The sequence below is a fragment of the Tachyglossus aculeatus genome, chromosome 8 (genome assembly GCF_015852505.1).
Source record: "Tachyglossus aculeatus isolate mTacAcu1 chromosome 8, mTacAcu1.pri, whole genome shotgun sequence".
Lineage (NCBI taxonomy): Eukaryota > Metazoa > Chordata > Mammalia > Monotremata > Tachyglossidae > Tachyglossus > Tachyglossus aculeatus.
Genome location: NC_052073.1, coordinates 38016917 through 38031194, shown reverse-complemented (window position 1 = coordinate 38031194; position 14278 = coordinate 38016917). Strand labels below are relative to the sequence as shown.

Sequence of the window (14278 nt, the reverse complement as noted above, 5' to 3'; positions counted from 1 at the left end):
TGATCACCTTGTATCCCCCCAGCGCTTAGAACAGTGCTTGGCACATAGTAAGCACTTAACAAATGCCATCGTTATTATTATGTCTGCTGTGTGACCTTGGACAAGTCACTCAACTTCTCTGAGCCTCACTTACCTCATCTGTAAAATGGGGATGAAGACTGTGAGCCCGGCGTGGGACAACCTGATCACCTTGTAACCTCCCCAGTGCTTAGAACAGTGCTTTGCACATAGTAAGCACTTAATAAATGCCATTGTTATTATTATTGTATTCCACCAAGAGCTTAGAACAGTGCTTTGTACATAGTAAGCACGTAACAAAGCACACAGTAAGCGCTCAATAAATACGATTGAATGAATGAATGAACAAATGCCATCATTATTATTAGAACCCATGACCTCTGACTCCCAAGCCCGTAATCTTTCCACTGAGCCAAGCTGCTTCTCTAAAAACGGAATCCGATTCTTTGAGGTGCCCAGCGCCACTGGAAAGAGCAAAACGGGCCCCCGGCGGCTCCAGTCCGTGATCGGGCGGAAAGGATAAGTTTCCCCAATTTCCAGTTCAGAAAGGTGGCAGTGAGGTGTAATTCATTCATTCATTCAATCGTATTTATTGAGCGCTTACTGTGTGCAGAGCACTGGACTAAGCGCTTGGGAAGTCCAAGTTGGCAACAGATAGAGACGGTCCCTACCCAACAGTTGCGCTCACAGTCTAGAAGGGGTCTAATGAAAGTCCAAGCGCAAGAACCAGGTTTTAGAAGCCTCTAAGATACAGTGAGCCTGTCAAACAGTTTGATGAGTTGCAGCGATCATTCATTCAATCGTATTTATTGAGCGCTTACTGTGTGCAGAGCACTGCACTAAGCGCTTGGGAAGTACAAGTTGGCAACGTATAGAGACGGTCCCTACCCAACACCAGGCTCACAGTCTAGAAGGGGGAGACAGACAACAAAACAAAACATATTCACAAAATCAAATAGAATAGTAAATATGTACAAGTTCATTCTTAATCATAATAATCATCATCATTCATTCAATCATATTTATTGAGAGCTTACTGTGTGCAGAGCACTGCACTAAGTGCTTGGGAAGTACAAGTTGGCAACGTATAGAGACGGTCCCTACCCAACAGCGGGCTCACACTCTAGAAGGGGGAGACAGACAACAAAACAAAACATATTCACAAAATTAAGTGAATAGAATATTAAATATGTACAAGTTCATTCTTAATAATAATAATAATATTCATTCATTCATTCAATTGTATTTACTGAGCACTTACTGTGTGCAGAGCACTGGACTAAGCGCTTGGGAAGTACAAGTTGACAACATACAGAGACGGTCCCTACCCAACAGCGGGCTCACAGTCTAGAAGGGGGAGACAGGCAACAAAACAAAACATATTAACAAAATAAAATAAATAGAATAGTAAATTCATTCATTCAATCGTATTTATTGAGCGCTTACTGTGTGCAGAGCACTGGACTAATCGCTTGGGAAGTACAAGTGCTTACTATGTGCAAAGCACTGTCCTAAGTGCTGGGGAGGATACAAGGTGATCAGGTTGCCCCAGCTGGGGCTCACAATCTCAATCCCCATTTTCCAGATGAGGGTACTAAGGCCCAGAGAAGTGACTTGTTCAAGGTCACCCAGCTGACAAGCGGCGGAGCCGGGATTTGAACCCATGACCTCTGACTCCAAAGCCCGGGCTCTTTCCCCTGAGCCACGCTGCTTCGCCCAATTGCCGTTGGATTCCATTAAGCAGTTAGATAGAGGCAGTAAACCCGTCAAGAAGTTGGATAAGATGCCGTTAGCCCATTAAGCAGTTCGGTAAGATGCAGTTTCCCCATCAAGCAGTTCAATAAGATGCAATTAGCCCATCATGGATAGATGCAGTTAGCAAATCATGCAGTTTGTTAGGACGCCCCAAAGACTCCCAGGCAGAAATAGCTCACTGTTGGGTAGGGACTGTCTCTATATGTTGCCAACTTGGACTTCCCAAGCGCCTAGTACAGTGCTCTGCACACAGTAAGCGCTCAATAAATATGATTGATTGATTGATTGACAAGACTACCGGGCCTAACAGGAGGTAACTTCACAAGGAATCAAAGGGAGACGGCGAATGGAGTTTGGTCATTCATTCATTCAATCGTATTAATCTTTTAGACTGTGAGCCCACTGTTGGGTAGGGACTGTCTCTATATGTTGCCAACTTGGACTTCCCAAGCGCTTAGTACAGTGCTCTGCACACAGTAAGCGCTCAATAAATACGATTGATTCATTCATTCATTCAATCGTATTTATTGAGCGCTTACTGGGTGCAGAGCACTGGACTAAGCGCTTGGGAAGTCCAAGTTGGCAACATCTAGAGACGGTCCCTACCCTACAGCGGGCTCACGGTCTACAAGAGAGAAGGAGCGTGGCTCAGTGGAAAGAGCCCGGGCTTTGGAGTCAGAGGTCAGGGGTTCGAATTCCAGCTCCACCAATTGTCAGCTGTGTGACTTTGGGCAAGTCACTTCACTTCCCTGGGCCTCAGTTACCTCATCTCTAAAATGGGGATAAAGACTGTGAGCCCCACGTGGGACAACCTGATCACCTTGTAACCTCCCCAGCGCTTAGAACAGTGCTTTGCACATAGTAAGCACTTAATAAATGCCATCATTATTATTATTATAATTACAAGGGGGAGACAGACAACAAAACAAGACATATTAACAAAATAAAATAGAATAAATATGTACAAGTAAAATAAATAGAGTAATAAATCCTTACTAACATATACATATATACAGGTGCTGTGGGGAGGGGAAGGAGGTAAGGTTGAGGGGGGGTAGATAAAATCCCCATTTTACAGATGAGGTAGCTGAGGCGCAGAGAAGTTAAGTGATTTGCCCAAGGTCACACAGCAGACAAGTGGCGGAGCTGGGATTAGAACCCACGTCCTCTGACTCCCGGGCTCTTTCCACTAAGCCACACTGCTTCTCTACGATACGATTCATACGGTACGATGAATACGATTCATTCAATCGTATTTATTAAGCGCTGTGTGCAGAGCACTGTACTGAGCGCTTGGGAAGTCCAAGTTGGCAACATACAGAGACGGCCCCTACCCAACAACGGGCTCACGGTCTAGAAGGGGGAGACGGACAACAAAACGAAACATGTGGACGGGTGTCAAATGGTCAGAATAAATAGAAGTAAAGCTAGATGCACATCATTCATTATTCATTCAGTCGTATTTATTGAGCGCTTACTGTGTGCAGAGCACTGTACTAAGCGCTTGGGAAGTCCAAGTTGGCAACATATAGAGACAGTCCCTGCCCAACAGTGGGCTCACAGTCTTTAACAAAATAAATAGAATAGTAAATATGTACAAGTAAAATACATGTCCATTTGAAAAAAAACCAGGCCGAGACAGCTTCCAAATCACCTTAGCGCAACTCCTTCTTGGGCGACTCCACTGACCCAACTTGAAACATCCGGGCATGGGGTAGTGGTTAGAGCCCGGGCCTGGGAACCAGAAGGTCATGGGTTCAAATCCCGACTCCACCACCTGTCTGCTGTGTGGCCTTGGGCGAGTCACTTCACTCCTCCGGGCCTCAGTTACGTCATCTGTAAAATGGGGATGGAGACTGTGAGCCCCACGTGGGATAGGGAAAGCATCCAACCCGATTTGCTCGTATCCACCCCGGCGCTTTGCACAGCACCCACTAAGCACTCAACAAATACCACAATTGTTCTTTTTCCTCTCATTTTTGCCTCCAGGGGAACTTTGAGAAAGTGTGTCGTGGGCTGGAAGATCAAGTGAGCGAACTCAAGTCGAAGGAGGAGGAGCTGCAGCGTCTGCTGAACGACCTGACAGCTCAGAGGGGACGTTTGCAGACTGAAGCGGGTGAGCGATCGGAATTGGGATTTCCCGTTCAGGCTGGGGGAGGACTTGGGGGGCAGTTGGAAGGGGATGGGGCTTCAAAAGCACTCAATCAATCAATCAATCAATCGTATTTATTGAGCGCTTACTGTGTGCAGAGCACTGGACTAAGCACTTGGGAAGTCCAAGTTGGCCACATCTAGAGACGGTCCCTACCCAACAGTGGGCTCACACTCTAAAAGCTCACAGTCTAAAAGCATACTCAAGCACATATATGAAATGTATTTACTTATATTAAAATCTGTCTCCCCCTCTACACTGTAAGCTCTTCGTCAGCGGGGAATGTGTTTATTGCTATAGCATAATAATAATCATTCATCCATTCAATCGTATTTGTTGAGCACTTACTGTGCGCAGAGCACTGTACTAAGCGCTTGGGAACTACAAGTTGGCAACATATAGAGACGGTCCCTACCCAACACTGGGCTCACAGTCTAAAAGCTCACAGTCTAAAAGCACACTCAAGCACATAAATGAAATGTATTTACTTATATTAAAATCTGTCTCCCCCTCTAGACTGTAAGCTCTTTGTCAGCGGGGAATCATCAATCGTATTTATTGAGCGCTTACTATGTGCAGAGCACTGTACTAAGCGCTTGGGAAGTACAAATTGGCAACATATAGAGACAGTCCCTACCCAACAGTGGGCTCACAGTCTAGAAGGGCAAGCACATATATGAAATGTATTTACTTATATTAAAATCTGTCTCCCCCTCTAGACTGTAAGCTCTTCGTCAGCAGGGAATGTGTTTATTGTTATAACATAATAATAATCATTCATTCATTCAATCGTATTTATTGAGCACTTACTGTGTGCAGAGCACTGGACTAAGCGCATGGGAAGTACAAGTTGGCAACATATAGAGACAGTCCCTACCCAACAGCGGGTTCACAGTCTAGAAGGGGAATAATGGTATTTGCTAAGCGCTTACTATGTGCCAAGCACCGTTCTGAGCCCTGGGGTAGATATAAAGTAATCAGGTGGTCCCACGTGGGGCTCACAGTCCTAACCCCCCTTTCACAGATGAGGTCACTGAGGCACAGAGAGGTTAAGTGACCTGCCCAAAGTCACACAGCTGACAAGTGACAGAGCTGGGATTAGAACCCAGGACCTCTGACTCCCAAGCCCGGGCTCTTTCCTCTAATAATAATTATAATGATGGCATTTATTAAGCATTACTACATGCAAAGCACTGTTCTAAGCGCTGGGGAGGTTACAAGGTGATCAGGTTGTCCCGGGGGGGCTCGCAGTTTTAATCCCCATTTTACAGTTGAGGTAACTGAGGCACAGAGAAGTGAAGTGACTGGACCAAAGTCACACAGCTGACAGTTGGCGGAGCCAGGATTTGAACCCATGACCTCTGACTCCAAAGCCTGTCTTTCCACTGAGCCATGCTGATTAGAACCCATGACCTCTGACTCCCAAGCCCGGGCTCTTTCCTCTAATAATAATGATAATGATGGCATTTATTAAGCGCTACTCTGTGCAAAGCACTGTTCTAAGTGCTGGGGAGATTACAAGGTGATCAGATTGTCCCACGGGGGGCTCACAGTGTTAATCCCCATTTTACAGATGAGGTAACTGAGGCCCAGAGAAGTGAAGTGACTTGCCCAAAGTCACACAGTTGACAATTGGTGGAGCTGGGATTCGAATCCATGACCTCTGACTCCAAAGTCCGGGCTCTATCCACTGAGCCATGCTGCTTCTCGTAGTAGACTCTCCCAAGCGCTTAGTACAGTGCTCTGCACACAGTAAGCGCTCAAGAAATACGATTCAGTGAAAGGAGTCATGACTTCAAGGGCTCGGCCTTCCAGAAGGGGGGTCAGCGTCGAAAACAATGATAGTCATTATAATATTCATTCATTCATTCAATCGTATTTATTGAGCGCTTACTGTGTGCAGAGCACTGTACTAAGCGCTTGGGAAGTCCAAGTTGGCAACATTTAGAGACGATCCCTACCCAACAGCCAGCTCACAGTCTAGAAGGGGTACTGTAGTATTTGTTAAGTCCTCACTCTATGCCGAGCACTGAGTAGATGCAAGATCATTGGAACCCACATGGAGAACACAGTCCAAGTAGGAGAGAGGGCAGGTATTAAATCCCCATTTTGCAGGTGAGGAAACTGAGGCCCAGAATAGATAATATGTTAATATGTTTTGTTTTGTTAATATGTTTTGTTTTGTTCTCCGTCTCCCGCTTCTAGACTGTGAGCCCACTGTTGGGTAGGGACCGTCTCTATATGTTGCCAACTTGCACTTCCCAAGCGCTTAGTCCAGTGCTCTGCACACAGTAAGCGCTCAATAAATACGATTGATTGATAAGTAGGTTGCCCACAGTCCCAGGGCAGGCAAGGAGAAAAGCCACAGGAAGAACCCAGGTCCTCTGGTTTCCCAGCCCTTATTCTTTCCACTAGGCCATGCTGCTTCCGACACTATATGATATATAGTCCTTATAATAATAATAATAAGGCATTTATTAAGCACTTACTATGTTCATTCATTCATCAATCGTATTTATTGAACGCTTACTGTGTACAGAGCACTGTACTAAGCACTTGGGAAGTACAAGTTGGCAGCATATAGAGACAGTCCCTAATAATAATAATAATAATAATAATGGCATTTATTGAGTACTTACTATGTGTGAAGCATTCATTCATTCAATCATATCTATTGAGCACCTACTGTGTTCAGAGCACTGTACTAAGCGCTTGGAAAGTCCAAGTTGGCGACAGATAGAGACAGTCCCTACCCAACAGCGGGCTCACGGTCTAGAAGGGGGAGACAGACAACAAAATGAAACATATTCACAAAATAAAATAAATAGAAAAAATATGTACAAATAGAGTAATAAATACGTACAAACATATATACAGGTGCTGTAGGGAGGGGAAGGAAGCGCTGGATTCTAAGAATTATGGTATTTGTTAAGCGCTTACTATGTGCCAAGCACTGTTCTAAGCAGCTGGGGAAATACAAGTTAATCAGATTGAATGATTCTAGAAAAGTCTGTCTCCCTGTCTAGACTGTAAACTCGTTACGGGCGGAGAATGTGCCTCCCAATTCTGTTGTCTTGGTACTTGAGAAGCAGCGTGGCTCAGTGGAAAGAGCCCGGGCTTTGGAGTCAGAGGTCATGGGTTCAAATCCCGACTCCGCCAATTGTCAGCTGTGTGACTTTGGGCAAGTCACTTCACTTCTCTGTGCCTCCGTTAACTCATCTGTAAAATGGGGATTAAGATTGTGAGTCCCCTGTGGGACAACCTGATCACCTTGTAGCCTCCCAGCACTTAAAACAGTGCTTAGCTTATAGTAAGCGCTTAATAAATGCTATTATTATTATTATTACTCACCCAAGTGCTTAGTTCAGTGCTCTAGACTGGGAGACCACTGTTGGGTAGGGACCGTCTCTATGTGTTGCCAACTTGTACTTCCCAAACTCTTAGTACAGTGCTCTGCACACAGTAAGCGCTCAATAAATATGATTGAATGAATGCTCTGCACTTAGTAAGAGCTCAATAAATACCATTGATTGGAAATCAGGGCAGGGAGTCCTGCCTTATATAATTATGCTGCCAACTTGTACTTCCCAAGCGCTTAGTACAGTGCTCTGCACACAATAAGCGCTCAATAAATACGATTAAATAAATGAATGAATGAGTCAGGGCAGCTAGCCGCCATGGAAAGACTTAAATTTTCTTTTGAGGCCACGGAATCAATCAGTGATGGAAAATCCGGGTTAGAGCTCAAATCGAAAAGGAACAACAGGGCCTAGTGGAAAGAGCCCGGGCCTGGGAGCGCTTAGAACAGTGCTTTGCACATAGTAAGTGCTTAACAAATGCCATCATCATTATTATTATTATTATTATTATTATTATTATTTAATCCTGCCTCCACCCCTTCCCTGCTGTGCGGCCTTGGGAAAGTCACTTCATTTCTCTGGACTTCAGTTTCCTCATCTGTAAAATGGAGATTTAAGCTGGAGATCAACGGGGATTAAAATGGACTGGAGATTGAGACTGTTCACCTTAGGTGGGACAGGGACTGTGTCCAACCTGATTATCTTGTATCTACCCCGGTGCTTACTACATTGCCTGGCACCTAGTAAGCGCTTAATAAATACCATTAAGAAAAGAATTCCGGACATTTCCACTCTGGGTTTCCTTTCCCGGCCAGTCAGTTAGTCAATCGTATTTATCTTCTAGACTCTGAGCCCGCTGTTGGGTAGGCACCGTCTCTATATGTTGCCAACTTGGACTTCCCAAGCGCTTAGTCCAGTGCTCTGCACACAGTAAGTGCTCAATAAATACCATGAAGAAAAGAATTCCACGCATTTCCACTCTGGGTTTCCTTTCCCGGCCAGTCAGTCAGTCAATCATATTTATCTTCTAGACCGTGAGCCCGCTGTTGGGTAGGGACCGTCTCTATATATTGCCAACTTGTACTTCCCAAGCACTTAGTCCAGTGCTCTGCACACAGTAAGCGCTCAATAAATACAACTGATTGATTGAGCACTTTTTGTGCGCAGAGCACTGTAGTGAGCTCTTGGGCCAGTGCAATATAACAGACACATTCCCTGTCCACACGAGTTTACAGTCTAGAGGCGGGGACAGACTTTAGCATCGCTGAATCTGGACCACAAAAACTGTTCTTTCTGTTACTACTCTCTTTGATAATAATAATAATAATGATGGCATTTATTAAGCACTTACTATGTGCAAAGCACTGTTCTAAGCACTGGGGAGGTTACAAGGTGATCAGGTTATCCCACGGGGGGCTCACAGTCTTAATCCCCATTTTACAGATGAGGTAACTGAGGCCCAGAGAAGTGAAGTGACTTGCCCAAAGTCACCCAGCTGACAATTGGTGGAGCCGGGATTTGAACCCATGACCTCTGACTCCAAAGCCCGGGCTCTTTCCACTGAGCCATGCTGCTTCTCTCCATTGATCTACATTTTCCAGTTTGATCCCTCTCATAAAGTAGCAATGGATCAAAGCCACAAAGCTAAAGTGGCATCTTAAAAATAATGCTGATTTAGGATAGTGAAGAATCTCCTACAAACAAAAAGAAATTCCATTAAGATTGGATCTGAGAAGGAGATACACAAATGGTAACGATGGAATCTCTTAAGTGCTCTCAGTGTTAAGCCTCTCCACACGAGTTTACAGTCTAGAGGGGGGTGACAGACTTTAGCATCGCTGAATCTGGACCACAAAAACTGATTTTTCTGTTACTGCTCTCTTCGATCTACATTTTCCAGTTTGATCCATCTCATAAAGTAGCAATGGATCAAAGCCACAAAGCTCAAGTGGCATCTTAAAAATAGTGCTGATTTAGGAGAGTGAAGAATCTTCTACAAACAAAAAGAAATTCCATTAAGATTGGATCTGAGAAGGAGATACACAAATGATAACGATGGAATCTCTTAAGTGCTCTCAGTGCTAAGCCTCTCCACACGAGCTTACAGTCTAGAGGTGGGGGGGACAGACTTTAGCATCGCTGAATCTGGACCACAAAAACTGATTTTTCTGTTACTGCTCTCTTTGATCTACATTTTCCAGTTTGATCCATCTCATAAAGTAGCAATGGATCAAAGCCACAAAGCTCGTGGCATCTTAAAAATAGTGCTGATTTAGGAGAGTGAAGAATCTTCTACAAACAAAAAGAAATTCCATTGAGATTGGATCTGAGAAGGAGATACACAAATGATAAAGATGGAATTTCTTAAGTGCTCTCAGTGCTAAGCCTGTCCACATGAGTTTACAGTCTAGAGGTGGGGCACAGACTTTAGCATCGCTGAATCTGGACCCCAAAAACGGTTTTTTCTGTTACTGCTCTCTTTGATCTACATTTTCCAGTTTGATCCATCTCATAAAGTAGCAATGGATCAAAGACACCAAGCTAAAGTGGCATCTTAAAAATAGTGCTGATTTAGGAGAGTGAAGAATCTTCTACAAACGAAAAGAAATTCCATTGAGATTGGATCTAAGGAGATACACAAATGATAAAGATGGAATTTCTTAAGTGCTCTCAGTGCTAAGCCTGTCCACATGAGCTTACAGTCTAGATGGGGGGGACAGACTTTAGCATCGCTGAATCTGGACCACAAAAACGGGGCCGTCGGTTTGGGATGCCGACGATTCCTCCGATTTCCCGTTCTAGGGGAGTTTTCCCGCCAGCTGGACGAGAAAGAAGCTCTGGTGTCCCAACTGTCCCGAGGCAAGCAAGCCTTCACCCAGCAGGTTGAGGAACTCAAGAGGCAGCTTGAAGAAGAATCCAAAGTGAGTCTCCCATCAGCATCTTTGGAGCGGATGGTCAGAGCTTCCTTAAGTCGCCTGATTCGTTCGCTCATTCGATCGTATTTATTGAACGCTTACTGGGTGTAGAGCACTGGACTAAGCACTTGGGAAGTCCAAGTTGGCAACATGGAGAGACGGGCCCTACCCGACAGCGGGCTGATTCCGCGGAGCAGCTGCGGAATTGTCACCCAGCTGACAATTAAATACTATAATTATTATTATTAATACAGTGCTTATACACTGCTTGTGGTTATACTGGACTCTCCCGAGCGCTGAGGAAGCAGCATGGCCTAGTGGCAAGATGATGATGATGATATTTATTAAATGCTTCCTATGTGCAAAGCACTGTTTTAAGAGCTGGGGAGGTTACAAGGCGATCAGGTTGTCCCACGGGGGCTCACAGTCTTCATCCCCATTTTACAGATGAGGGAACCGAGGCCCAGAGAATAATAATAATAATAACTATGGTATTTGTTAAGCGCTTACTATGTGCAAAGCACTGTTCTAAGCGTTGGGGGGATACAAGGTGATCAGGTTGTCCCACGTGCGGCTCACAGTCTTAATCCCTATTTTACAGATGAGGGAACTGAAGCACAGAGAAGTGAAGTGACTTCACCAAAGTCACCCAGCTGACAATTGCCAGAGCCGGAATTCGAACCCATGACCCCTGACTCCAAAACCCGTGTTCTTTCCAGTGAGCCACGCTGTTTCTTCAGAGCGCGGGCTTGGGAGCCAGAGGTCGTGGGTTCTAATCCTGCCTCCGCCACTTGCCTGCTGGGCAAATTTGGACAAGTCACTTCACTTCTCTGTGCTTCAAGGACCTCATCTGTAAAATAGGAATTGTGATTGTGAGCTCCACGTGAGACCACCTGATTACCTTGTGTCTATCCCAGCGCTTAGAACAGTGCTTGGCACATAGTAAGCGCTTAACAAATACAATCATTATTACTATTAACACAGTGCTCTGCCCACAGTAAGCGTTTGATAAATACTACTGAATGAAGGAATGCTCTTCCAAGTGCTTAGTACAGTGCTCTGCACATAGTAAGCGCTTAACAAATACCATAATTATTATTATTAATACAGTGCTCTTCCCACAGTAAGCGTTTGATAAATACTACTGAATGAATGAATGCTTTCCAAGTGCTTAGTACAGTGCTCTGCACATAGTAAGCGCTTAACAAATAGCATCATTATTATTATTAATACAGTGCTCTGCACATAGTAAGCGCTTAACAAATAGCATCATTATTATTAATACAGTGCTCTGCCCACAGTAAGCATTTGATAAATACTACTGAACGAATGAATGCTCTTCCAAGTGCTAAGTACAGTGCTCTGCACATAGTGAACGCTTAACAAATACCATAATTATTATTATTAATTTAGTGCTCTGCCCACAGTAAGCATTTGACACTACTGAATGAATGAATGCTCTTCCAAGTGCTTAGTACAGTGCTCTGCGCATAAGTGCTTGATAAATATGATCGAATGAATAAGTGCTCTCCCAAGTGCTTAGTAGCGCTTAGTACAGTGCTCTGCACACAGAAAGCGCTCAATAAATACGATTGAATGAGCGAATACAGTGCTCTGCACACAGTAAGCGCTCAATAAATGAGATTGAATGAATGAACGCTCCCCCAAGGACTTAGTGCAGTGCTCGGCACACAGTACATGTGGAAAGAGCCCAGGTTTTGGAGTCAGAGGTCATGGGTTCAAATCCCAGCTCTGCCAATTGCCAGCTGTGTGACTCTGGGCAAGTCACTTCACTTCTCTGTGCCTCAAGTTACCTCATCTGTAAAATGGGGATTAAGACTGTGCGCCCCCCATGGGGCAACCTGATCACCTTGTAACCTCCCCAGCGCTTAGAACAGTGCTTAGCACATAGTAAGCGCTTAATAAATGCCATAATTAATTAATTAATTATAAGTGCTCTATAAATACGCTCGAATGAATGAGTGATCTCCCAAGTGCTTAGTACAGTGCTCTGCACACAGTGAGCGCTTCAATAAATGCAATTGAATGAATGAATGCTCCCCCAAGGACTAAGTGCAGTGCTCGGCACATAGTACGTGTGGAAAGAGCCCGGGTTTTGGAGCCAGAGGTCATGGGTTCAAATCCCCACTCCGCCAATTGCCAGCTGGGTGACTCTGGGCAAGTCACTTCACTTCTCTGTGCCTCAGTTCCCTCATCTGGAAATTGGGGGTGAAGACTGTGAGCACCCTGTGGGACAACCTCATCACCTTGTAACCTTCCCAGCGCTTAGAACAGTGCGTGGCACATAGTAAGTGCTTTATAAATGCCATTACTAAATGTCATTATTATTATTGAGCACTCAATAATCATGCTCAGTTCCCTCATCTGTAAAATGGGGATGAAGACTGTGAGGCCCCCGTGGGCCAACCTGATCACCTTGTAACCTCCCCAGCTCTTAGAACAGTGCGTGGCACATAGTAAGCGCTTAATAAATGCTATCATTATAAATGCCATCATTAAATGTCATTATCATTAAGCTCTCAATAAGCACGGGTGAATGAATGAACCCCTGAACCCCAAAAGGGTGTTGACCCCTGGCTCGTCTCCCAAGCATAGTAAGTGCTTTATAAGCTTTATAGTAAGTGCTTTATAAGCAGCGTGGCTCAGTGGAAAAGAGCCCGGGCTTTGGAGTCAGAGGTCGTGGGTTCAAATCCCGGCTCCGCCACTTGTCAGCTGAGTGACTCTGGGCAAGTCACTTCACTTCTCTGGGCCTCAGTTCCCTCATCTGTAAAATGGGGATGAAGACTGTGAGCCCCATGTGGGACAACCTGATCACCTTGTAACCTCCCCAGCGCTTAGAACAGGGCTTTGCACATAGTAAGCACTTAATAAATGCTATCATTATAAATGCCATCATTAAATGTTATTATTATTATTAAGCGCTCAATAAGCACGGGTGAATGAATGAACCCCTGAACCCCAAAGGGGTGTTGACCCCTGGCTCGTCTCCCAAGCATAGTAAGTGCTTTATAAGCAGCGTGGCTCAGTGGAAAAGAGCCCAGGCTTTGGAGTCGGAGGTCGTGGGTTCAAATCCCAGCTCCACTAATTGCCAGCTGGGTGACTCTGGGCAAGTCATTTCACTTCTCTGGGCCTCAGTTCCCTCATCTGTATAATGGGGATGAAGACTGTGAGCCCCCCGTGGGCCAATCTGATCACCTTGTAAACTCCCCAGCGCTTAGAACAGTGCGTGGAACATAGTAAGCACTTTATAAATGCCATTATTAAATGTCATTGTTATCATTAAGCGCTCAATAAGCACGCTCAGTTCCCTCATCTGGAAAGTGGGGATGAAGACTGTGAGCCCCCCGTGGGACCAACCTGATCACCTTGTAACCTCCCCAGTGCTTAGAACAGTGCGTGGCACATAGCAAGCGCTTTATAAATGCCATTATTAAATGTCATTATTATTATTAAGCGCTCAATAAGCACGCTCAGTTCCCTCATCTGGAAAATGAGGATAAAGACTGTGAGCCCCCCGTGGGCCAACCTGATCACCTTGTAACCTCCCCAGCGCTTAGAGCAGTGCGTGGCACATAGTAAGTGCTTTACAAATGCCATTATTATCATTAAGCACGCTCAGTTCCCTCATCTGGAAAATGGGGATGAAGACCGTGAGCCCTCCGTGGGCCAACCTGATCACCTTGTAACCTCCCCAGCGCTTAGAGCAGTGCGTGGCACATAGCAAGCGCTTTATAAATGCCATTATTAAATGTCATTATTATTATTAAGCGCTCAATAAGCACGGGTGAATGAATGAACCCCTGAACCCCCAAAGGGGTGTTGACCCCTGGCTCGTCTCCCCCTCTCCCCCAGGCCAAGAACGCCCTGGCCCACGCCCTCCAGTCCTCCCGCCACGACTGCGACCTGCTGCGGGAGCAATACGAGGAGGAGCAGGAAGCCAAGGCCGAGCTGCAGAGGGCCATGTCCAAGGCCAACAGCGAGGTCGCCCAGTGGAGGACCAAGTACGAGACCGACGCCATCCAACGCACGGAAGAACTGGAGGAGGCCAAGTAGGTGCA

At 45.3% G+C, this 14278-nt stretch overlaps 1 protein-coding gene across 2 annotated transcripts in view; it reads left to right on the top strand.

Moving 5' to 3' along the window:
* The window catches only part of LOC119931531 (myosin-1-like), a 67958-nt gene that overhangs the window by 39714 nt on the left and 13966 nt on the right, over positions 1-14278 (top strand). For both annotated transcript variants that reach the window (XM_038750285.1, XM_038750286.1), the window contains exons 26-28: positions 3763-3889; positions 10087-10205; positions 14073-14269. In XM_038750285.1, the coding sequence (XP_038606213.1) occupies positions 3763-3889; positions 10087-10205; positions 14073-14269 (443 nt within the window). The remainder of the gene's footprint in view (positions 1-3762; positions 3890-10086; positions 10206-14072; positions 14270-14278) is intronic.